Here is a 27,622-nt window from a genome sequence, read left to right as displayed (position 1 = left end):
CCATTGATGTGAAACATCGGAACGTTGGACATAATGCGACGGCATTAATATATTCTATATCTTTATAAATACGACATACAAGTATATTTATGTTGTATTAATTTCTATCTGTGGTCTGCCATGGCCAGTGTGTGACTGTCCTTGTCTGCTGAGAACAATAGTTAACGTTACAGTAATTTTAAAAGTGCATAATGCCTCGTTTTTATGAATGCTCATTCAACGCTTCTTTTTACAAAATTTCAGCTGGTCCCTTGGAACTCTTATAAAGTGTACCGAAAACTCAGTTGTAGCTGTAAAACAGTTATACATAGAATGTATATTTAATACCCATATACGCATGTGCATAATCAATAATGGGAGTTCTCTGTATTGTATAATTATCATTCTCAAGTAGGCTATGTTTTGCAATACGTGAGTTCGAATCCCACTGGAGGCGTGTATCGAATAACATTTTTTGGCATGGTTTATTTTCTTAACGGTTTCGTCCATTAAATATTGTGACTATATTAACATAATTATGCTTGGCATAAAACGAGACTACGCATTGTTTCAATGTATTATTTATTCTGGTGAAATGCCTTCGATGCGCACATTTAAGCAGGGACCTATACAAACACAATATAGGTTCCTGATTTAGGCTATTGATTGAGATTGAAATTGTTCAAACGGACATACAGTACATGACCACTGAACCCAAACCAATTCAGGGATTAAAAAAACAATAAAGGGGAACAGTTTATGCACTTCAAATTCCGACTTGACATGCATTTGTCTCCCTTGGAATGCTTCGCTTGTGACACTCACTCAGGTGTGAACATCTTCAAAGGAAGCCGCTAGACCGTGACATGTGTCGCTAAAACTACAAGGGAGGACAATGGAACAGCCCCGATAGTATTGAACTCGATCGTAGCCATTTCAGTTTGGATTTTGGGTTACTAGTATTGATTACAAGGAAATTTTGAGCATAGGAGAGGTCATAAAAAAGTGAATGTGTAATTTATGTTGTGTGTTTTATGCACGCTAGTGACTTCAATCTTATCAATTCTAATGAATTAAATAATTAGGAAAGTGTCGTCTGCATTTTGCTTGACGAAATGCTATAGCGGCGCTGTTTGTAAATATTGAAATAATTCGAATCTTTCAACAAAAGTCGGAATAAAGTAAACTGATTTAGGTATTGATATGATGGTATAGGTTCGCGTGATGTTCATGAAAGTTGGCGAATCTTGATTCACACTTTGGAATTACAGGTGTAGTGATCGGAATAAGAGAAAATATGGGGTGGAAAAAGTTTCTATTGGATTTCGCTGCATTGTTGTACATTTTATATGTGCCGGTGGTGAATTGTGTAGAAGTGACGTTCGATTACAAATCGTTCAAAGAAGATGAGACACATGTGGTATTCAATGCCAGCTTGGGGGAGGGGTGGGTGTATAATGTTGCTGGTATCACAGATATTGGAGACGTTTTCATTATGAATTATAACTCTGGAGTGCTGTATATTAGAAACAATAAAGACTTTTGCAATAACATTCATAGCAATCCATTAGAAATCCAAATCTTGGCAACATATCATATAAACTTGAAAGAACTTACTGCATTGAACTCTACAAAATTGGCTCTTGCAATAAGTTTTCTAAATTCACCATGTGGAAAATCAATGCAGAGCAGCCCCCTGCATAATGTTCAAGAGAAGTATTCATTTGAAATTGTGATATTCAGTAAATTATTTTACACAACTCAGTATTTGTACTGCCTTAATAAGGATAACAGTATCATAGCATTGAAAGATTTTTTCCCAAGTGTTGTTAAACAGAATATATGTGATATTCAAATCCAAGACAGATCAAATAAAGATTTATATACTTTAAAAACCAGTTCATATGAAATAGTGTCAACACAAGATCGATGTCTCTATAGACCTGAAATGGTAATACCCACACACTTAACAATGTGTGGAAAGAACGTTTTACCCCTTTATGCCAAGGTGATTTTGCGCCCTTTTGGTTTCAAAAGTTACGATTTTTTGGTAGTGACAACAAATTCTCATTCTTCAAGACTCAAGAGACAGACAAGGTCCTCAGATCCACAGTTTGCAAGGTCTGATTACAACACCTCTATCATGGAAAACCTTCCAGTTGGGACACCAGTCATCACGATCACAGCGACAGACCCTGACTCTGGGGATGATGGTAAGCTGACCTACAGTTTGACAGCTATTCGTAATACACAGAGTATGGACATGTTCGTAATAAATCCTATTTCTGGACAAATCACTACAAAACAGTTGCTTGACAGAGAGGCCATCCCAGTCCATATGTTCTATGTGACCGCTACTGACAACAGTGTTTTCAGAAAGTCTGCAGTTGCGACATTAACAGTCACTGTCAATGATGAAAACGACATCACACCTACTTTTGATAAACAAACTTACACAGTCAACAAACCGGAGAACCTGCCTGTGAATACTGTCATCACTACTGTTCGTGCAATGGATGGTGACTTGGGTGAAAATGCTGATATACGATATAGTATCATTTCTCCGCCAAGCTCAACTATGTTCCGAATTGATCCTACATCAGGAAGCATTTCCACTCTGAAAGTCCTTGACAGAGAATCACAGGCAAATTACACTCTCATTGTTCAGGCTGTGGACCAAGCAACAGTTGGGAGACAGCGATCATCAACTGCAACAATCGAAATCACCGTCAATGATGAAAATGACAATACTCCACAGTTTCTGCAGTCATCCTACGCTATTAATGTTACAGAAAACCTGGATGTTTCAAGCAAACCAGTTATTTTACAAGTTTCTGCAACAGATGCTGACGAAGGACTCAATAAGAATATTATCTACAGCATCTCATCTGGAAATCCAAGCAACACATTTATCATTGATCCCACCACTGGCCAGTTGTCTGTTCAAAAGCCACTTGACTATGAGACAAACACTGATTTCAGGCTTCAAATAAAGGCATCTGATCAGGGCCAAACTGCCAAATCTAACATCACCAATGTGTGGATACAGGTGCTGGATTTGAATGACAACGATCCATACTTCCAGAGCCCAGGAGCTGTGTACAGAGGCTCTGTGTTGGAGGGAACGCCTATCGGTACAAGCGTACTGACTGTTAAAGCTTTAGATAGCGATTCTGGCGAAAATGCCCGTCTGATGTACTCATTGGTTGATGTTCAGCCTGATTTTCCATTCGCGATGGATAGTGTGAGTGGACAGATTTCAATCCGCGCTCCTGTGGACAGAGAATTGAAGGCCAGTTACTCGTTCACAGTCGAAGTGAAAGATAATGGCAAACCGCCGAGGTCTGCAAGAGCGTCTGTAGAAATAACAATCAATGACATAAATGATAACAATCCCATTTTTTCACCCAAAACTTACAGCATAGTTTTACCTGAGGATACACCACAGTACAAGCAGATTATCCAAGTCACTGCTACAGATGCAGATGCTCAACAATTTCCCACACTGACCTACCAAATTCAAAGCGGAAACAATGACCAGACTTTCATGATTAGCAGAGAGAATGGTTGGATCACGTTACAAAAGCTCCTGGATTATAAAACTCAAACCAGGTACATCCTGACTATACGAGCATCAGATGTTGACAATAAATTTGATACAGCTGAGGTGTATATCAATGTTTCAGATATCAACAAGCACACACCTTCGTTCTCGTATGCTCCCTACACTCTGTCTATTGAAGAGGAACTGCCTGTGGGGACAAGCATCGGTCAAGTGACGGCCACAGATGTAGACATTGGTGAAAATGGAAGGATATCCTTCACAATTTTGAGTAACGTACGAGAGTTTGCTATCGATCCGAACAGTGGCGTTATTACCACCAGGGAAAGTCTGGACCGTGAATTGCAGGCTGCATATTCATTCGATGTCAAAGCAAGTGATCACGGAAATCCGCCAAAGAGTGAGGTTGCCAATGTGATTGTTGAAGTGAAGGATGTAAATGATAATCAGCCTGTCTTCAATCCAGCCACTTACAAGGCTAAAGTCAGTGAAGGAGATATTGGAGGAGCGCTTGTTACCACAGTTACTGCGACTGATAAAGACTGGAACATCAACGCACAGATTCGTTATCAGTTTCAAGATGGTATAGAGGGATCTGCAGACTTTGAAATTGATCCAGCAAATGGTCAGATCAGAATAGCTAAAGGAAAATTAGATCGTGAAAGACGTAGCAATTATACACTGACAGTGATAGCGGTTGATGGAGGCTTTAGACCATTGACTGGTTCAGCAGTTGTTGAAATCGAGGTGGAAGACATAAATGACAACGCGCCAATATTCTCACAGGGAGAAATCAATGTCATGGTTCCAGAAAACCAAAAGATTGGATCAACCATTGCCGTGATATCAGCCGTTGACAATGATGTGGGTGCAAATGCTCTAATCCAGTACTCTTTAGAACCAGGCTTTGATGCAGAATATTTTGTTCTCAATCAAAATAAACCTACAGATCCAGCCAGTATTATTAACAAAATTGATCTGGATTATGAAGCAGAGAAAAATGTGTACAGGTTTCGCCTGAAGGCCTCATCCGGACCGCTATTTGGGACTACGGTGGTTGTAGTGAATGTACAGGATGTCAATGACAATGCACCAGTGCTAAAAGATTTCACAATTATTTTCAATAACTATGTCGATCATTTCCCTTCAGCGCCAATTGGACGAATTCCAGCGTTTGATCCAGATGTTTCTGACAAAACTAGGTTAAATTATGTGTTTACGATGGGCAATGAAGCAGGTTTCCTGAAGCTGAATGAATCTTCAGGGGAGATAACACTAGATTCGAGACTTAACTCTGATGTTCCAAGGAACGGGACCATACAAGTCAAAGTTTCAGGTGAGAAAATTAATTTGTTGACCGATTTTTCATTGTTTATAAAAATTGAAAAATGTTACATCTTGAATATTGAAATACTTAACATTTCTTGCTCAGTTTGTACTGAAGAGCACTCGGCGTTTTGGGAATGGGGCCGGGTGCCTTTGGATTGGGAAAATTTGCGGCATTTTGACTAAAATTGGGAAATGAGTGTTGTTGTTTCGCTACAAAATGCTTTAAAATTGAGAATACAAGTGTTTTCAGTATTATATTTACTAAGGTTGCACTCACATGGATGGGAAATGGACAAAATATCAAGATAAAAAACATAATTTTTTTGGCAGCCTTCATTTAGGAATTTTTAGCTTCCATTTGGGAACATGTATACTTTTTTCCATTGGGATTGGGGCCGAATACCGGACTGAATTTTGAATGAAAAAAGACACAGTGAGTACTTGATAACATGTTTACCCAGGAGTAGTGCGAGTAGGTTTGCTGGCCATGAGATTACAGAAATATTGTGTTGAAAATGGAAAACAATCTAAACAAACATAACAAACCCTAGACAAGTAGTGACCCTCCAATATAGGGTTTTTGTTGACAATTTTGCCTTTTATGATAGGTTTTACTTTATTAAGAATTCAAGAATGATTAAACTTAGGACTTCACTAGACTGTGACAGTACTCAATCCATCTTGAACAAAGCCAGTCACTGGCAACCACACTACTTTGAGTGGTAAATCTTTGTTTTAGATCTTGCATGCAAGATGTGTAATCTGTAACCTATTATGTCTGCTTTAGGCTGTAAAATCGTGGCTTATCAAAGTTTTAAATCCGGTGAGATAGGGTCCTTTGATATCACTGACAGTTATCTCCCTGAAATATTTACTCTTGTGATAGGTGAGCTATAATAACTGTTAAAATTGAGATATTACAATCATTTTGTGTAACTTGTATGTGTATGATGAGAAAGGGGAAAGTCATGCATTTAGCTGTATTCAACATTTAAAATGGAGATCCAGGCACACATTTCAAGCAGTTTTACCAATAAAGATTGCACTGGCATTTTTCCCAAAACTTGTCTTATCAAGTCTTCAGTATTCAGTGCATTTTCTCTTGGCTTGACAGCTATTTATTTATTTTTATTTAAAAAAAATGCTAGTAATAAAGATGTCAAAACAATTTAGGAGTGCTTTTGAACTTCTGACGGGCCACTGCAATTGGCTTTTATGATGATTTTATCTGTCTATACGTGTTACAGGGAAATGTTTGATCAGATAATACAAACTAAGGGACCTTTAGGGGCTTTTTAAGGAAGTCAATTGTATGTTGTAGGGTACCTTTCAGTGGTTCACATAAAGTTTCTCTATTGGCATGTACATGTAAATAGCATATATTTAAGATGTCTATGATATCTAATTGCCTGACCTTAATTAAATTAAAATTAAAATGTGCCTAACTGGTAAGTTATCATAGAAGTCCGATAAAAGTCATTCAGTTGTTTTTGTGTTACATTACAATATAACAAAATACTACATGTAGACTCAAGATTAATTATAATTGTTAATATTATAATAAATCAGATACTCATTGTGTTATTAAATGTTACAAAAAAGCATTTTATAATGAAAACAAAACAAACACGTTATGTACTTAAAAATTACACCAGCAATTATTTACCCTCTTTATAAAGAAGCTGGCAAAGGTACGTTCCCAATTAATGAAAAACTACAAAATTGCGGTCAGAAAATTTCCTTAAAGGAAGGAAATTGTTTGTCAATTTTGTTCCAAACATGCATTATCTGAAAAGTGTACAAATAAAAAGATCACTGAAGCTGAACATTTCAAGCCAAAATTCAATTATCAATGAAATTATGAATATTTGAATTGGTTTGTGCAATTTATACCAAGCAATTAAAAAGACCCTTAATTCCCAATCTGAAGATTTCACAATGCAAATGTTCCAAATGTAAGGGTTTTGTGCACTTATTGTTCCCAATTGGTATGGTATGGGTACGTTCCCAGTTGGGCAAACACAAAATCGCTGTACAGATTAGTCAGACACTGCTTATATGCTGCTTATCTTAACAAAGCAACACCATTCTTGTTAAATGTTTCTGTTGACACATGCCTATATCACTCATTTGTTGTAAAATTGTGCATTTCCTTTACGTAAATATCTTTAAGAAAAAATATATACCTGTTAACGGTCTATTTGACATTTTTAATGCTCGCCAGTTTGTGCCTAATCCTTTGTTTATACAGAAATCTTTGCCACAGTGGTTAACCCAGCTTGGATTAGTTAACAATGTGTCACTGTTTTTGATCTTGTTTGATAACTATTTAATAAAACCAACATTTAAAGTTGGGTTTTGGTTCAGACTTTTATGTCTTTATTTAATGTAAGCTGACCTTATAAATATTTTCTTTCATGTTAAAACCAGCCTTTAGGATTGGTGAAGTTTTGCAAATTCATTTTCCCGATTGTTGTGGCACATTGTGAAACTTGAAGTTTGCTTATTTATTTCTCGATTAGAATATATTTTTAAAATGAACACTTTCAACAAAAATTGCATTAGTTTGGTGAAAATGTAACTGTATGACGGTATGCTACAATTTTTTTCCTGATTTTCCATTAAATCCTTACGTCAAAGTTACTTGCGGATATTTTAAATATTAAAATTCTTGTTCATGTCACAAAGACTTTTATGGCTATAAAAGTTAAATGCGAAGTAAATTGTCCATTTTTCACAATACCCAACCTTTTCAGCTGTAGTGCCCTTGAGGTTTTACACTTTGTTACATAAGTGAAATGAGGTTTTACACTTTGTTACATAAGTGAAATGAGGTTTTACACTTTGTTACATAAGTGAAATGAGGTTTTACACTTTGTTACATAAGTGAAATGAGGTTTTACACTTTGTTACATAAGTGAAATGTTTGGCTTAAATTTAATAGAAATGTTTGACAAAACGGTATAAAGAGATTTACACTCCCACAACATTAGGTTAGGAGCTGTTTAATTGCATATTTCCTGTCAAAGTTTTACAACTTCTGAATACCTTTTGTACACTGATTCATATAATTATTGTACCTATATTTAATGGTCAATTTATGCAATCAATGATGAATCATCAAACTTAGCAAATTAAGCTTCATGTTTTGCCTAAAGTAATGGACAGTCTCCTGAATGTTAAATGTATGGAAAATTGACATTGAGATAGCCTTCTCTCTTTCTTTTGTTAAATTTTATCTTAAAGCTTTATATTTATTATCCCTGGATTTTTAAATGTACACTGTATGATTTTCAGATAGTGTAAATGAGGTGCGAGCCACATGTCGACTTCAAGTCAGACTGGTTACTTTTGAAATGCTTCAAAACAGTGTCACAATCCGAATCAACAACATAACAAGTCGTGTGTTCCTATCCCCCCTGTTTAACTTCTTTGTGGACGCGCTGGCTGCCATCATCAATGTGGAAAAGAGCAACATTTTTGTGATCAACATTCGGAGTGACACGGATGTTCAGGCGCAGATTCTAAACATCACGGTAGCAGTACGGCAAAAATCTGTTCTGAAGGACCGCCAGCTGGTTGATGTATTTTACAGTCCAGAGTTTCTGAAGGAACAGATCTATCTGAAGCGCGTTTTGCTTGCAAACCTGTCCACACTTCAGGTAACTGCGTCATAATTATGAATTCAGCCACTTTTGACTCTTGTTTACAATGTCACATCATTTATGGTAGAGACAATTGTGCCAATTGTGCTAAACTCTTATTAGTTTGATACATGTACATCATAATTATTATCTCACATGAGCACAATGTGCTCATGGTGAGCTTTTTTGATTGCCTTATGTCCATTGTTCGTCAGTGCATCGTGACCATTTGCCTTGTTCACACTCTTGCTCAGGCCACATTTATTGTCCGATCTTCATGAATTTTGTTAAGAAGGTCAACACTAATCATATCTTGGACAAGTTTGAAAATGGTTCGGTTTGGATAAAAAACATGGCCACCAGGAGGCAGGGCATTTTTCCTTATATGGCTTTAGTAAAACCTTGTTAACACTCTAGAGGCCACATTTATTGTCTGATCTTAATGAAACTTGGTCAGAGGATTTGTCACTATTATATCTTGGATGATTTGGAAAATGGTTCAGGTCTGTTAAAACATGGCCACCAGGGGCTCGGGAATTGATCTTTATATGGCTATGGTAAAACCTAATGTTAGCACTCTAAAAATTACCTTTTTTGTTCACTCATCATGAAACTTGGTCAGAACATTTGTTCTAATGATATCCTGTCTAATTATACATTTTCTTGACTGAGGTAATTTAAATCAATCATTTGTTTTGGGGATTTTTAGCTCACCTGATTGCTCAGGTGAGCATTTGTGACTGGTCTTTGTCCGTCGTATGTCTGTCCGTCCGTCTGTCCGTAAACATTTGCTCGTAAACACTCTATAGGCCATTTCTTGTCCCATCTTCATGAAACTTGGTCAGAAGCTTTGTCCCAATGAAATCTCGGCCGAGTTCGAAACTGGGTTGTGCTGGGTCAAAAACTAGGTCACTAGGTCAAAAAAAAGAAAAACCTTGTAAACACTGTAGAAGTCACATTTCATGCCCAATCTTCATGTAACTTTGTCAAAATGTTTGTCTCAATGATATCTTGGTTGAGTTCAAAAGTGGTTCCGATCCGTTGAAAAACATGGCTGCCAGTGGGCGGGGCAGTTTTCCTTATTTGGCTATAGAGAAATCTTGTAAACACTCTAGAAGTCACAATTTTTGCCCAATCATCATGAAAGTTGGTCAAACCATTGGTTCAATTGATGTCTTGGATGAGTTCGAAAATGGTCGGGATCGGTGAAAAAACATGGCCGCCAGTGGGCAGAGCATTTTTCTCTATATGTACAGGGAATAATCTAGAATTCACTATCTAGGAGTCCCTTGAACTCGCAGATTTTAGACAAATGAGTCCCAGGCCAAAATTAATGAGTCCACCTTGAAAAAAAAATGGGTCCCAAATTTTGAAATATACCAAGTAATGAAGAAAACGAGTCTTAATCACACTAGCTCACGAACTTTATTATGCATTAAACTTAAAAAAATATCAAAAACATGTTCAAACCAAAACAGCAAATTCAGGTTTATCACTATCTTGTTTGCCTTCTCATAGGCTAGAACATTATCTGTTTCATAAATGTAACCTGTTACAACATTTCAACTTGATTCAAATCAATTATAATATTATTGTTAACATCCGAATTGCGAACCTGATAATATAATTGTTAATGTCCGAATTGCGAGCCGTTGACTTGTTTGTTTTGGATTTACCTTATTTCGGAGGCATTTTCTGTATTATTTATGACTAAGTTACAAAAAGTTAAAGCAGGTTTTTATCCGGGGACTCGAGAAAATATCATAACACACTCTATTTAAAAGGTCAATTCTAATTGGTTCGTATTATACAGCAGCTGCTCGACTAGAGCCAATCAAAAGTCTTGTTGCCGTCTTTAAGCCTCATTCGGTTAAACTCGGCGTTCATCGCTACACTTTTAACTCATACCCAAGATGGTTCGTACTTATCGTGATTCGCGTATGCGTTAACGGATTCGTTTCAGCAATTCGTCCGAGTGGACGCACATATTTCAAAACAATGCGTCTATTTCGATATTTGTGCGTCATAGACGCGGGACGCGCATGTACATTATTCCCTGAATGTATATAGTGGCAGTTTTCCCTATTTGGCTATAGAGAAACCTTGTAAACACTCTAGAAGTCACAATTTTTGCCCAATCATCATGAAAGTTGGTCAAAACATTGGTTTTATTGATATCTCGGACGGGTTTGAAAATGGTCGGGATCGGTGAAAAAACATGGCCGCCAGTGGGTGGGGCATTTTTCTCTATATGTATATAGTGAAAACATGTGAACACAGCAAAGTCACATTTTTGGCCCAATTTTCATGAAATTTACTCAGAACATTTGTTTCCTTGATACGAGAGTTGAGTTCAAAAATGGTTCCTGTCAGTTGAATAACATGGCTGCTGGGAGGGGGGCAGTTTTCTCATTATGCACCCCCCCCCCCCCTTTTAAAGAAGAGGGGTTATATTGTTTTGCTCATGTCGGTCCGTCCGTCCACCAGATGGTTTCCGGATGATAACTCAAGAGCGCTTATACCAAGGATCATGAAACTTCATAGGTACATTGATCATGACTCGCAGATAACCCCTATTGATTTTCAGGTCACTAGGTCAAAGGTCAAGGTCACGATGACCCGAAATAGTAAAATGGTTTCCGGATGATAACTCAAGAACGCTTATGCCTAGGATCATGAAACTTCATAGGTACATTGATCATGACTCGCAGATGACCCCTATTGATTTTCAGGTCACTAGGTCAAAGGTCAAGATCACGGTGACCTGAAATAGTAAAATGGTTTCCAGATGATAACTCAAGAACGCTTATGCCTAGGATCATGAAACTTCATAGGTACAATGATCATGACTCGCAGATGACCCCTATTGATTTTCAGGTCACTAGGTCAAAGGTCAAGGTCGTGTTGACCTGAAATAGTAAAATGGTTTCTGGATGATAACTCAAGAACGCTTAACTCAAGAACACTTATGCCTAGCTAGGTTCATGAAACTTCATAGGTATATTGATCATGACTCGCAGATGACCCCTATTGATTATCAGGTCACTTGGTCAAAGGTCAAGGTCACAGTGCCAAAAAACATATTCACACAATGGCTGTCAAGGTCACGGTGACTCAACTTAGAAAAATGGTTTCCGGATGATAACTCAAGAATGCTTACGCCTAGGATCATGAAACTTCATAGGTACATTGATCATGACTCGCAGATGAAATAATGATGAAACTTGACCAGGATGTTTGTCTGGACAATATCTAGGTCAAGTTTGACATTTGTTAAAGATTGAATGAACCGACTCCTCTCAGGTGAGCAAACTAGGGCCATCTTGGCCCTCTTGTTTATCAATGTTACTAAAAACCCAGTACAATATAATATTAAAGAAATTAAAGCCTGTTTTAAAAATGTTGTTAACGTGGAGTGCAGTGCCGAGTGCAAACTACATTTTAAAGGATATCTTTTACCGTAAATAAAGTTAAAAATAATTCATTGCATGACCCAAATTTGAACATATCATTAAATGCTTTTCTTTATGGTGTTATATAAAAGCCTTCCTTGCACAGCTATGTACTGGCAGCTCTATGTAAACTGAGCTGTCATTTTAAACCTTTTCCAGTTGTAAATTGAAATTGCATGCCGATCAGTGGGATTTCAATGAGCGGATATTATGCTAATTTATTGCCCCCCATTCAACTCAAGCCATGTTTGAATGACAATCCATCCCAAGTTTTTGTCATCTTAGAAAAAAGAGCAGCCATAATAGTTTATATTGAAATTCAACACCTGGGGTGTTAATATGTAGTTTGTTTGAAAAAAGGCATACTGCATATAAAGTTAACAAGAAAATTCCATGAGATAAAAATTATTTAAATGTGTTTGTTACAGATAATTTAGTCAATGGCAGCAATTATAATTTTGGCTTTTGACAATGATTACACTCAAACTTGTGTAAAGTTTCTGTAATAATGCAGAATTAACTTTAAATTTGATTGACACTTAAATTAAAAAAATTATTGTAGACCTATTATTTATCTGATTTAATATGGTTGACAGTTTCTCTTTGTTTAAAAGTCCCTGCTAGTCATCGGTGTTCTAATGATCATGTACATGATCTGTCTATGCTTTCTTTCAACACCTACTTAAGATCAGCAAATATTGTTATATGATCACCGGCTTGTCAGGTTGATAATAATAAGGCCATAAATTTCCAAAATAACAATCTGTAAAGTGGGCTGTCTGAGATGATCTTTGAGGGAGTAAGGTGGTAGCAGGCTGGGGATCCTTAGTTTATGAATCATTATTGGGGTATGACAAGGTGCAGTTGACTTCACTTGGCATTCATTTTCTTTTATGAAAGCTTTCACACAGTAATGACATGTGTTCAAATGTATAAAAATTCTGGTAGAAGTTGTTTGCGAAAGTGAACAGCAAACGAAGCGTTTTATCCTTTATTTACAAAAACAAGAAGCTCATTCATACACAAGGGTAACCAGTTAGTATTCATTGTTTGAGTCAGATGACATTTTAAGGATTCTTTGCTTGCAATGGTTAATTAAAAAGAAACAGAATGGCCTAAACTCATCCGACTAAATATTTACATGGACAACTTATCTTAAAACAACAACATGCTTCACATGTTTGACAATTATAGGTATAAAATGTCATTTATTCAGTTAATATACCATTAAATATTAATAATAAAGCTATACAAATCTTGTTATTGGATACAGTCACTTGTTACACATGGGTTTTTGTCATTTATTACTGGTTAATGGCTGATCATTTGTTCAGCTTTAATGGCCACATGAGAATGAAACAGTGACTTAATGTTCTTTAATATGTGCATAGGTATAATGATTTCAAAGTATAAAGTCCATCAGCGACTGAGGTTGCATATTGTGAGGACCTGAACTGTGTCCTAGCACTCTTACTTAATTCCTTTGCTAGACTCTCAAAAGTTTGGACAAATTTTTATGCTCCCCCAAAATTTATTTATAGGGGAGCGTATAGTCGCCGCTTCGTCTGTCCGTTTGTGCGTCTGTCTGTCTGTCTGTCTGCCTGTCTGTCCATGCACAATTTTTGTCCAGGCTATTTCTCAGCAACTAATGACTGGAATTCAATGAAACTTTATGGGAAGCTTCACTACCAAGAGGAGATGTGCATATTATCAGCGGGTTCTTGTCGGATGATTTTTCACAGAGTTATGGCCCTTTGAAATTTTCTATAAAAAAATTCTTGTCCCCACAACTACTGTGCCCTCAAGACGTTTCCTTTTATCTGAATATATAGTGCAATATTGTGACAAAAAAAGTTTTGGGGAGCATCACCCGTCTCTGACGGTTTCTTGTTTATTATGGCTGCAATTACCAGCTACCTGTTTTAAGTATATATATATATATTTTTTATTTTTTTCATTGAAAAAAACAAAACTAACTGGATTTTGAAAATGATCAGTTGAGCTTAAAATCAGACTCAATTATCTCATGAATATGACGATAGTCTTAATGTTGAAAAGTTAACGTTGAGAAAGTGAATCCCAAATGTAGCATCGGTCAGCATTTGATTTGAGACTTAGAAAGATAAAGTTCATAGTCATATATGTTGCCAATATAAAAAAGAACGAACCTTAATTTCCATGCTCAACTTGAAGCACTGATATTCAAACCTTATTTCTTTCTGAACATGAGATTAATGATGAATGTTGTTCCTGTTACCAGATCTTGCCGTTTGATGACAACCTGTGTCTGGGGGAGGTATGCCCCTACTTTGAGCAGTGCCTCTCCGTGCAGTGGTTTGAGTCAGCCGCCCCCTTCATCACCTCGGAGACCATGCTGTTCCGGCCCATCTACCCAAACAGCGGCTACAGATGTGTCTGCCCGGCGGGATTCACCAGTAAGCACTTAGCATATGACCTTACCGACATTTACTAATCAAGGACAGTTGAATTGGACACTACGCATGCACTAAGCATGTGATTGTTCTCAAAATAAGTCTTTAAAGTTAACATTAACAATGAAATTAACCTGCAATAGGTGGCTAGTATAGATATATCACTATACCCACATTTCTGGAGGAAAGGTTTCAGTGTACGCTTGTATTCTACACATACATGAAATTCATGCAGTTATGTGTTTTGACTTTCTATCACAGTATTATAAACAAGGTGTTTCATTTTACTTGTTGTGTCTTTCTCTGTTATTTTATTTGCAAATGTATCTTAAGTTAAATGTGCATTTTGTTCAAAATATCACTTTTTTGTTAAAAAAATAATTAAACCTTTAGAAAGCTTGGTCTTTTAGCAAAAGAAATAGAATCCTCAGCCCATACGATTGCATTATTTCTGCATAAAAATGAGAAGAATTTAGATGAAGTGATACTATAATGCCTTTCCATATTCTAGCAGTACAGCTATTATAGGTTTTTTATATTAATTGAATAGAATGATGTAAAGCATGGTGTAAAATTACACTGTGGCACTACTTTGAAAAGTGTTATGATTGCTTTTGTGACATTGAAATATATTGCATATACCGGGTAGTTCAGAATTATTTTGAAATACAGGCTTCACTTTAAAGGTTTAGTGTTGCACGATGATTGCAAATACATTCAAAAAAACAAGTTAATCTGTTTTAAGGAAGTAGATTTAGTGAAAAAAAACATCACAAAAAATCAAAAACAAGAAAAGGTTACATATGTATACCATTAAATGCAAAGAAATGTTACTCATTTTTGGATGAAGTTTTTTTTGCACTTGTGAACATTATGTAAAATCTCACATATTTGATGCATGTTCCATACGCAAACAACAAAATTATCATTGAAAAGCTGCCCAATAAACACCTTTAAAAAACCTTATCCTTTGAAAAGTTTTGTTCACATTTCAATCCCAAGAAATTCAGGACCATATGATAATCCAAATAATCACCAATACAGTACTTAAAGGTGTGATTTTTTAAGCAGATAGCTGATTTCCACAGATCCCATTATCCATGGGGTCATTTCTGATTGCGTGATTTTAATTGATAAAAATGCTATTATGACACTGGTACTTGGAATTTGCTAGTTTTTCCTTGGTTACAAGCAAGTTTGCCAGAATTAAGATTGATGATTGATGATAAACAACAAAATATGAAATATATTATTTTAAACAATTACTCTGAAACCTTTGGACCAGCTCAGATGTGACTATAGAAATGACCCTTGTAATGTATGTTGGTCACAAGAGAGCAACATGTTGCGGTAGTTTTCGTTTTGAAACTGACCTCACATCATCCAGTGAAGCATCATTGGCCCACTTTGGCTCTTGGCTCAGTTTTTCTGCTTGTTTACATCATAAATAACTTAGGAGGGATATTGCCTTGCTGGCATTGACATTGTGTCTCCAGGGAACAGATGATTAAGGATTCTTGGCTTGGTATTGTCGACTAATTCAATAGTTATTCAAAGAAATCTTGATTTATGTATTTTTTTAATAAATCTAATATGGAATAGATTTTAAAACTTTTACAATTGAGATACATGTACATGATTATTCTACAGAAACTGATCAATTATTAATGTTCCAATCCATCCTTTCTGTTAATCAATGAACATAAAACATACAAATGCAGGTCAATAACCTAATGCAGACCTTGCATATACACAGTTATTAGATACCCAGGCAAAAGATCTTTCACATTATTCAGGAAATCAATATCTCTACCACCATCCTTCCTTGCTAAATTGCTTTCTGTGTTGACCATGGCTGCAGTGTGTGCAAACCAATCTAACAATTCTTTCTGTTTTGTTTACCATGAAATCTGTAATTATTCAATTAGGTAGGTTAATTAAGGTACTTTAAATAGTGTTTGTTTTTGCACATGACCTTTAGCTTGTGTGTGGCATTTCCATCATGCTAAACAATAATAACACTGTATTTTATTTCTTTGATGGTAGATCAACTGTAACCTGTGTGTATAATGAATACATAAAGCAACTGATATGCTAAGAGTACTAGTGAGGCATGACATCTAATGTGTAGGTTGATGTTCATTTCTGAGTAATAATGCTGCTGTGAAAACTGAAATTCTATGCAAATGCATATAGATTAAGAAATGTTCCCAAGTTATTCACATGCTAAATACCATGAGATGACCACAGTCTTTGTTTGATTGCATGCTTAATAGTGGTATTTTGTGAGTGAATTGCTGCCCAAAACTCATGTGTTTGCTGATATGTCAATAAACATAGAGGTTCACATTTGACACTTCTTAACATGGTAATATTACTATTTAATACTTTTTGGCTTTCTTGTTAATTATTTTTTATATAAAAAAATATGTAAATAAATCTGGGACAATTGTTTTCTGTGAAGCATTACCTTTTTATTCTTGGTTCATGAGGCATTAACCAAGGGCCCCACAAATAGATCACCTGGTTTCCATGGCCACAAAGCCTGTCCCTTTGAACCCCTGAGCTCTTTCTTTGTAAGCCCATGACACGCACATAAGAGGTGTTAGTTGTTATTTATCCACCCAGTATTCCTAATAAACCAGCCATATTTGTGACAAGAAGTGTGAAGCCACATTGTCCAAAGTGAAAGAAATAATTCACAGTGACTGTAGTGACTATTTTAATGCTGTCTGAAAGAGGCCAATCTTATTCAAGTTGTTCATTTGGCTTTGGTTGATTTCCCACGATCATGGTCTTACAAGGGCTTACTTCTTTTAATCTCTGTTATTGAGATGCTTGATTAGTATAATGAGTCTCATTTTAACAGCAAATTGGAGCCCCTACTTTATAGGACAGGTCATGCTGAGCCAATTAGGGGAAATGAATGAAACCCTGTCAAGGGTCACTTCTGTGTATGAGATTTACTCAGAGCTGACATCTGTTACAACAGTTGTAAACCATTGCTATGTTGGTGGATGCCTTGAAATAAAATACAATCTGCTTCAAATCATATCTGTTCCACTAGTTTAAGAAATCTGGAGTTTCCCACAGGGAGTCAGAAGTTGTCAGCATACTCCAAATATAATTTAATACACTGCTGAAATCAATGATATATTACTGCTTCGATTCAGTGTCTGGTTTGTGCCTTTCAGTCTGATACAGTCAGTTTTTCTTCATTGATTTTGTTCTCCTTTGGAGTCCTTGCATGTGCAGCGAATTTTTTTGCCCAATTTGGAAAAGTACCTGTTCCAGCCCATTAGGGAAAAATGAGCGCCAAAACCCCTGAAATTTGGAAAATTCACGTCTTGAAGTATTCACATTGGGAAATTTGTGTATTAAATATTTTGCTCCCAAGTACTTTAAAATTGATAACAAAATGTTGTCAAGTTGTCAATATTATATTAACTTAAGCTCAAGCCAGAGAGTTGCATAGCGCAGCTAACAAAATGTTGCACTTTATTTAAAAAAACAAAAATCAAAGTCCCGTTTTCCGGTACTTTATAAAGAAGGAAAAAAATCGCTGATGTGATATAATGAAATAATGACAAGAATCGGATCCTTTTAGTTTATAAATGTTTTCAGGAACCAGAAGGTGACCCTGATGGCCACCAAAGTCTCCTGTGTTCTTTTGTGTCCCTTTTTATGCCCCCGGATCGAATGATCGGGGGTATATTGTTTTTGGCCTGTCTTTCTGTCTGTCATTCTGTCCCAAAACTTTAACCTTACAGTAAAGTTTTGCAATAACTTTTGAAATATTGAACATAGCAACTTGATATTTGGCATGCATGTGTATCTCATGGAGCTGCACATTTTGAGTGATTAAAGGTCAAGGTCATCCTTCAAGGTCAAAGGTCAAAAATATCATGGCTCCAAAGCTGCGCAATAAGGGGCATTGTGTTTCTGACAAATACATCTCTTGTCTATTTCTTGCTTTAAAAATCTCATCCGCAACTTGTTATGCCACAAATTTCCAACAAACAACTGCATCAGCTTTACTAAAAATAATGCAAATCCTGTATTTCAAGAAAAAACTATTCACAGATAAATAAATAAATCTTATTGATTTCCTAGTCATATATAATCTTATTATGGCTAAAACAATATATATGTAGTTTAATAGTTGCCGCTAGTAGAAAAAGCTTTTGCAAAGAAGGGCTGTTTGTAAAACATGCATGGCCCTCATATGGGCTGTCAGTTGTAGTGGAGCCATTGTGTGAATACGTTTTTTGTCACTGTAACCTTGACCTTTAACCTAGTGACCTGAAAATCAATAGGGGTCATCTGCCACCAGTCATGATCAACGTACCTATGAAGTTTCATGATCCTAGGCATACGCTTTCTTGAGTTATCATCTAGAAACCATTTTACTGTGTCAAATCACCGTGACCTTGACCTTTGACCTAGTGACCTGAAAATCAATAGGGGTCATCTGCGAGTCATGATCAATGTACCTATGAAGTTTCATGATCCTAGGCGTAAGCTTTCTTGAGTTATCATCCAGAAACCATTTTACTGTGTCAAGTCAACGTGACCTTGACCTAAGACCTAGTGACCTGAAAACCAATAGGGGTCATCTGTGACTCATGATCAATGTACCTATGAAGTTTCATGATCCTAGGCGTAAGCGTTCTTGAGTTATCATCTGGAAACCATTTTACTGTGTCCAGTCACCGTGACCTTGACCTTTGACCTAGTGACTTGAAAATCAATAGGGGTCATCTGCGAGTCATGATCAATGTACCTATGAAGTTTCATTATCCTAGGCGTAAGCATTCTTGAGTTATCATCCGGAATCCATTTTACTGGTTTGAGTCACGGTGACCTTTGATCTATTGACCTGAAAATCAATAGGGGTCATCTGCGAGTCATGATCAATGTACCTATGAAGTTTCATGATCCTAGGCGTAAGCCTTCTTTAGCTATCATCTGGAAACCATTTTACTGGTTTGAGTGACCTTGACCTTTGACCGAGTGACCTGAAAATCAATAGGGGTCATCTGCGCGTCATGATCAATGTACCTATGAAGTTTCATGATCCTAGGCATAAGCATTCTTGAGTTATCATCCGGAAACCATTTTTCTTTGTCGAGTCACTGTGACCTTGACCTTTGACCTAGTGACCTGAAAATCAATAGGAGTCATCTGCAAGTCATGATCAATGTACCTATGAAGTTTCATGATCCTAGGCGTAAGGGTTCTTGAGTTATCATCCGGAAACCATTTTACTGGTTCTAGTCACCATGACCTTGACCTTTGACCTGGTGACCTGAAAATCAATAGGAGTCATCTGCGAGTCATGATCGATGTACCTATGAAGTTTCATGATCCTAGGCGTAAGTTATCATCCGGAAACCATTCGGTGGACGGACCGACCGACGGACCGACCGACCGACATGTGCAAAACAATACACCCCCTCATTTTCGAAGGGTTGCATAATAATCAGCAAGCATTTTTGTTGTATGATTTTCTCTAATCTGTTCTATGAAGTGAATCTGGGATGACAGAACCTATTCCATAAAGTATACATGATGACTGTTGTGTATATTTTCAGGATTTGACACTTACAAGTATTGTGACATTGAGGTGAACCTCTGCTACTCCAACCCGTGCAACAATTCTGCCACATGTCACAGTAAAGAAGGCGGATACTCGTGCGAATGCAAGCAGGGATTTACTGGTAACTGATCTTTATTTACAATGCTGTTAAGATTATAGTAATGAGGTAGATTACCACAAAGTATTTGCACATATAGGCCACTTTCATGGCATAAGGTTTTCAATTTGTTCATCAACAAGTCAACAATATTAATTTTCATGTCTGACGGTGTAATTACCCACCTTGGACTATTGGGACAGAAAACTTTCACATCCCTGATGTGTCATTTGATAAAATGGCCAGCAGTTTAATACTATTCTGTGATAAAATTGTCAGTGCAAATTTTGATCAATATAGTGTTCTCTTCAGAAATTAAAACAAAAAGTAATTCCATTGACAAACTTGACATAAACATCAAATGAATGCATAGGCAATTAGGCTGCTCTATGACCAGGGGTCATATCTGCAAGTTTGTAAATATCCCTGTGCAATTCCTGTATCTTCCATTTTACATTTATAAAGGACCTTAATCCTCAGGAGTCAAACATTGTTTATTTGTGTCTTAAATCACATTCAATTTATTACTAATGAGTAAACACAGGCTGGTTGTGGTAGGAGAAATCACAAGACCCTGCAATAATCTGCATTGATAGTAACCTGAATATAACATACATCTGCCGGAGACAGATTAAAAGGAGATTTGCTGAGCATCCTTTGTAGAGTATGTAACTTTGAGCAAGGATGATATTAGTATTTTGGCATTTCATTGACCAAATTGTTCTGTATTTTTCTTAAAATAAGCATTCTCAGTCTATCAAAGCAATTTTAGTGTTCATTATGATTCACTAATAAATGTTTTGAGTGCCTTCATGCAAGAACATACTTGATAAACGTGGAAAACATGCCACTTGTGAATCTAAATCATGGAGCTCATGTTTTTGAAGTTTATGACTTAAATCCAAATATTTCATCTGTTTTATCAGTTGCACTTGAAAACTGGAGTGCAATGATTTATTTCTCACTTTCCATTTCTGTTAAGCAAAGTTTTTTTCTACATACATTTGAAAATTATTCAAGTGTCAGCTTAACTTCATTGCAAAATTGATATGCGGAGGTATTTAATGTTAAACATTTGTTTTTATTAAGCAGAAAAGTTCTTTAAAAATGTTAACTTAAATGTCATAGTGTGAGGAATAGACATTTGTAAAAATAAACACTTGGTTAACTTGGTCAAATGTGGTGTGCAGGTGCAAAATGCTTCTCTTCTAAAAAATTGCTATATCTAATCTCACATAAAAGTATTGCGTCATTTGATTAACTTTGTAACATTTTAATCTTTTGTCAAAAATCTTTGCTGAGTTGTATTAAGAATAAAGAATCTTAAGATTTTCTGAAGGAATGCCAGCGCATGTTATTGTTACAGATTATTCTATGCATGCATAAGACATGCTTTTCTTTCTCTTTTTTTGTAAAAATTGTGAGCAGCACACTACTTAATGTAATTGGTCTTGCAATCCTGTGTCCCCAGAAATTTATGACACTGAGAATAATGAACATTTACAGCTTGAATTCCCACACAAAATTGCTACTACACATAAAATACCTTCATGTGCAACCTGAAGGCTTCACTGTTAATCAATCGCATTGAATATTTATGTTTCATTGTTCTCCATATATTTTTACCTTCTTTTATGACATGCATTTCCTAAATAACTGTTTTGTTAAATCTTGCATCTCAATATCATTTTTAGCTCAGCTGTTTTCGGAGAAAACCCGAGGTATTGTCATAGCTAGCTCGTCGTGTCTGTCGTCGTGTCGTCCGCTTTGTGCTAAAACCTTTACATTTTGTAAAGGTTTTGAACATTGGCTCTAAAATCAAAGTGCTTCAACCTACAACTTTGAAACTTCGTTTGTACATGTAGCTGATCCTTGATTAGTTCTACATGCCTCACCCATTTTTGGGTCACTAGGTCAAAGGTCAAGGTCACTGTGACCTCTTAAAAAAAATAATCTGACAAGCTTTCATTTATTCGAACCTGCACCCGCAGGCGAGTGTGGCACCCGTTATGCGGTGCTCTTGTTATATGAGGAATTATTTGCTTGTTTTGAAGTCTTGACATTTTTGGGGTTGGACTTTGCAATCTTATGTGATAAGTTTAATTACATTAGTGTTGGGGTTCAAGTTAACAATGTAAAGTGGTAAGTTTTTAATTATTATGTGTATTATTACTGATGTCTTTATGACCACTTAGTGGGTTCACATAAATCAAGTGTGTCTTTCCACCTCATAATAAACTGTCCTGCTAGACCATCCAGACTATCTGAGATCAATACTGGGTTGTGTGCACAGCTATTCACCCTTTATCTGAATTACCCAGGTAGAAATCTTCTTAGATCTTATTTAATTGGCATCAGCAATTTGTGATTCCTGATCAATAAAGTTGGATCTCTAAAGCTGTAATCTAATCCTGCTCTAGTGACTCAAATAGCTGGGTGTCTGTAATCTTATAGCCTCACAGGTGCTTTTGTCTCTATAGAATGACAACTAATTATTCTATTTTTTTAATAAATTATCACAATAAAGACATAGTGTAATAAGGACTAAGCTTGAAAATATTACAAATGACTCAAAAATCAGATATAAATTCAATTTTCTCCCTGGTCAAGCATGGATAATTAACAAATATTAATTCATATGAGATGTTATTTATTTGTTTATATTTGTGAAATTTTTTGTACTGATAATACATGTATACAAATCGGATCTTCACTTTTCTTACTTTTATGACATATTAAAACTTAACTGTCACAACATTGTGTACAGCAATCAGTTTAAGGTGACTTCAATAACAATATCCTTTTTTGGGAAGCATATTTTTCATACATTGGTTGAAACAAATGTGCTTTTGCCCATTAATTTTCTTCAGTGAGAAATGCTGTATGCATGAGCAGTGACTCTGGGGAGTCATAAACAATATATCCCCTTGAACACACAACTGCATTGTTATCCCTCAGTCCCTGATTTTCACATGGCATGGCTGCTTTTGTGGAAGATTAAATGCTGTAACATTTAATGCTTCAATGACAAATGTCAGTGTCTCATTTTTTCACTATTTTTATTGTGATGTACCCCAGTTCAGAATGTTGGTTGTGTTTAATTTAGTAACAATTGATAACTTATTATTATGCCCCCCCTTCGAAGAACGGGGGGTAAATTGCTTTGCTCATGTCGGTCTGTCTGTCTGTCGGTCGGTCCGTCCACCAGGTGGTTGTCAGACGATAACTCAAGAACGCTTGGGCCTAGGATTATGAAACTTCATAGGTACATTGATCATGACTCGCAGATGACCCCTTTTGATTTTGAGGTCACTAGGTCAAAGGTCACAGTTACTGGAAATAGGCATTTTAAGGATTTAGCATGGTTCAAACTAGGGAATCAACTACCGTTTATGCATGTTCTTTTTGTTACAGCATTTGTCTCCCTTAAATTCATTTAAAATCTCATCTTACAGCAGAGATTCCAAATATGACCTGTAAATATTTACTGCCAGTGCTAGGTTACCTTTTCCGATTTGATCATTCTTAAGTATTGTTATTGTAATGCTACGTTACCACCACCACCACCACCAGAGGGGGTATATTGCTTTGCTCATGTCAGTATGTCTGTCTGTCTGTCTGTCTGTCTGTCTGTCGGTCAGTCCGTCCACCAGGTGGTTGTCAGACGATAACTCAAGAACGCTTGGGCCTAGGATCATAAAACTTCATAGGTACATTGATCATGACTCGCAAATGACCCCTATTGATTTTGAGGTCACTAGGTCAAAGGTCAAGGTCACAGGTGAAGGTCACAGTTACTAAAAATATGCATTTTAAGGATTTAGCATGGTTCAAACAAGGGAATCAACTACCATTTATGCGTGTTCTTTTTGTTACAGCATTTGCCTCCCTTAAATTCATTTAAAATCTCATTTTACAGCAGAGATTCCAAATATGACCTGTAAATGAGCCCCATATTTACTGCCAGTGCTAGGTTAACTTTTCCCATTTGATCATTCTTAAGTTTTGTTATTGTAATGCTACGTTACCACCACCACCACAACCACCGCCGCCACCGCCGCCACCACCACCACCACCACCACCACCACCACCACCACCACCACCACCACCACCACCACCACCACCACCACCACCACCACCACCACCACCACCACCGTTGTTCACTATGACAAAAAACGTATTCACACAATGGCTGCTACTACAACTTATATCCCATATAGGGGGGCATGCATGTTTTACAAACAGCCCTTGTTCTGAACTTCTGATGATGAAACCTATCATTTGTTGACCATTTAAAACTTTAATTAGAAAACTATTTACAATTCTATTATACATTGGGGTATACATTGTACCAGTATGCAAGTTGATCATTTTAGCTTTTGCAGTAAGAAGACAGAATACTGTATCTTCCAGTCACAAAAGTCAATTTTGGGGCTATAAAAATCTGATCTTTAAAATAATTGTCCCCATAAATTCTACAATTGCTCACATGTTTTCTATTAAACACACATAAACAGCCCATACATAGGGTTCAGTATCACAACTGTGCATCTTTATGAGAGTGTTTACTGAGGGTTCCCTTTTAAGTGGTGCTCAAATGGTCAATTTGTTTTGTTGTTCAGGCAATTTACTTTGTTTGGTCTCTACTGGTCATTTAGATGTGACCATTTTCTTGTCTGTTTTGCCGAACAATTATCTGGGTGTTTTACTAGTAATTGCCAAACAGCTCAACAGTTAAAGGGAAAAATCCCACCCAAATCACCATCATCATTAGCAGCAGCAACAGCAGCAGAATCATAGCTTTTGAATCATTCAACAATAAAATCAAATGTAATTGTGTAATTATTGTAAAGTAGAACATAAGTGGACATTCAGTTTAATATGTTGTTCAGACTGCAACACCATTTCAAAGTTTATACAAACGTAACATGGCAATTTTTGAGTCCCATGATTCGACATTCTCCTGATATTTTGTGTATGTGCCTTGTGTGCCTATTGATTTATCATTTGAAAAAAAGAGTGACATTCAGCAGTCTTTGCAAGATGCTCATTATTCTGTGTACTGTTAACCGTTACAGATCTCCAGCTACCAAGCTGTTTCACACATCATTAGGCCTGCATGGACATCATGATAAAATCTGAATACAAACGTTCTGTGGTCTTTTCACTTTATCTCTGTTAAAACACATTTTGCCCCATGTCAAACTGTATAATTTATTCTATGCATGTATTAAATGCAATTGTTTCTAACATGTTGTGAATTGTACCAAACAATCAGTTCAGATTAAGCTATAATTTGAATACTCTCAAATAAAAAAAAAGAAACTGTGCGTCTATGACAAGTTATGCACATTTCACACAGGTTAATGTAATAATAGACTAATTTACCTTTCCTTAGCTATTGTTTAGGGATTATTTTCCATTCATACAATATCAGAATATTTATCCAAATACGTTGTTGCATGTACATCTTTAATTACTTCATACTAAATTATCTCCAATTATTGGGATAATATTGTATTATTTACACAATTTAATATAACCTGTTTATGCAAATAAAAAAATATCAGCAAATACAGAATCACAAACACTAATAACTGCAACTTTCTTATTCCTCATTTTTTTCATTTCCAGGGAAGCACTGCGAAATTGACACCACCGCCAAGTATGAGAACACGGCCTGCCCGAGCGATGCATGCCCTGCCCCATCCCATTGCGTGCCCCTGATTGAAGGGGGGTACCGGTGTGAGGGCTGTCCCAACAGTAACCATGCCAACCAGTTCTGTCAGCTAAACACCAGGAGCTTCCAGAGAGGGTCATTTCTGACATATCCGACCATGAAGTCTCGCAACAGGTTTCAGATAAAACTGAGGTTTGTATTAAAAAAAAGCTGAAATAACTTATACTCATTATGTTTTGTGTTTTTAATAAAAATGTTGAATTGAATATGTATTTAAGGGATTTGCCCTTAATAACCAATTTTAATCTGGCAGTGATTTATTTCTGTTTACACAAATTGGATTGAAAATTAAATGGACATCATGTTTCATAAGGTGCAATTCAAACAAAATCTACTTGTCATCAGATATACAAGACGGCTGCTCTTGATATTACCAGGTCGTAGTGTAAAGTTTTCTTATCAATACACAATTTCGTTACCATATTTGTTTTTTAAAACCTTTACAAATTTATTTTAACAAATCTTTATCAAACAATGTTCCGCAAGCATTATATTAATTTTAGTGTTTATATAGTCATTTATATCTCTTCATTACACGAGTTGTGAAAGTGGTTGTTTAAATTATTATTAAAAAACAAATTAAAGTCTGAGACACATTTTCTGCTGTGTTTAAAAAATAAAAAATCTCACAACTCTTATCACTGTTTTATCACGGTTTTCCTTTATCGAGTTTTTAAAACAGGAAAATGTTGTGTACTTAACCAGCAAGTATTCTAATCTTTGATGTGCCGAAATCGTACAATTCTTTATTGCCATAATTGTAACAGAAAAATCAATATTATGAATCACTTTGACATTCTCTGTCCTGAAAAAAGCAAACAAAATTCATCTTATCGTATTAACAGCAAAATATGCCTCACAGAATATTGAATTGTCAGTCATAATCATTCCTAGGCCTATATAATGATTTTGAAAGGGCAGTTAAATGCGAGCACTTTTGTTAATAAACCTAGCAGTTCAACGATATAAATCAGCTGATTAAAGGTGTGTGTTCAGTAAAGAATGTCATACATTGTGGTTGAAGAAAAGAATTGACACTTTCCCATTAAACGAGGTACTTTTACAAGGTTGTCCTACAACTGTAAAACACGGGTTTGACATATATGTTTCTGGTTAGCTTCACATTATTAAAAAAAAGTGTTCTTCATGCAGTTTTTCTTTATAAGGGCATTATGTTCTTGTTTTTTGCATACTTTCACCCACCCTGCTAACAAAGTCAAGATTCAACTTTGACTTCAAGTCTCTGTAACTTAAAATTAAAATTTAATCTTGACTTGATGTTGGGGTGTGGGAGATGTAAGTATGTAGCAAGCTTTATTTTTGTGTAAAGTGAAAAAACACAAATAATTGCAATTCTTTAGTCAAACTTCATTTGCTTCAATGGTTCTCATGCTATACTAATCCATTAAGTTTTTTATAGTTATTTTTGTAGAATACTCTCGCACTTAGATGTTGGCATCATGCCTTTAAGTCCTTGAACAAATTATCCATTGATGAAGAGTGATTTTGACAATTTGACAATTTGACGAAAATTGTCAATAATTTCTAATTGAATAGCAGTGGTTAATATTTTTAAAATGCTTTGAGGATTAAATGTACTGAATATAATTAAGCTAACTAAAATAACATGAATGCTAGCCTTTCAAAAGCAATTTTACTTTGATAGGTACCGATATAATTGCCCTCTGCTTTTTATAGCGACAATTTATTGGATTTGGCCATAGTCTGCTGTATAAAAAAAATAGAAGAGAAGCTAAAAGAATTAAGTCATCTAAGCAGTCTTGGCAT

The 27,622-nt window shown here is 36.1% G+C and overlaps 1 protein-coding gene across 3 annotated transcripts in view; it reads left to right on the top strand.

The window, feature by feature from the left end:
- The first annotated feature begins 875 nt into the window (after positions 1-875).
- LOC127882122 (cadherin EGF LAG seven-pass G-type receptor 1-like) overlaps positions 876-27,622 on the top strand; it is a 60,974-nt gene continuing 34,227 nt past the window's right edge. Inside the window, exons 1-5 of one of the 3 annotated variants that reach the window (XM_052430582.1) lie at positions 876-4,877; positions 8,168-8,532; positions 14,227-14,401; positions 19,993-20,118; positions 25,729-25,966. In XM_052430582.1, the coding sequence (XP_052286542.1) occupies positions 1,277-4,877; positions 8,168-8,532; positions 14,227-14,401; positions 19,993-20,118; positions 25,729-25,966 (4,505 nt within the window). In that variant the 5' untranslated portion in view covers positions 876-1,276. The remainder of the gene's footprint in view (positions 4,878-8,167; positions 8,533-14,226; positions 14,402-19,992; positions 20,119-25,728; positions 25,967-27,622) is intronic. The other 2 variants (XM_052430580.1, XM_052430581.1) reach the window with 2 other exon arrangements.

Source organism: Dreissena polymorpha, chromosome 5, assembly GCF_020536995.1.
Source record: "Dreissena polymorpha isolate Duluth1 chromosome 5, UMN_Dpol_1.0, whole genome shotgun sequence".
NCBI classification, from domain to species: Eukaryota; Metazoa; Mollusca; class Bivalvia; order Myida; family Dreissenidae; genus Dreissena; species Dreissena polymorpha.
Note: the sequence above shows the minus strand (reverse complement) of the source record. Positions and strands in the feature narration are given on the sequence as shown.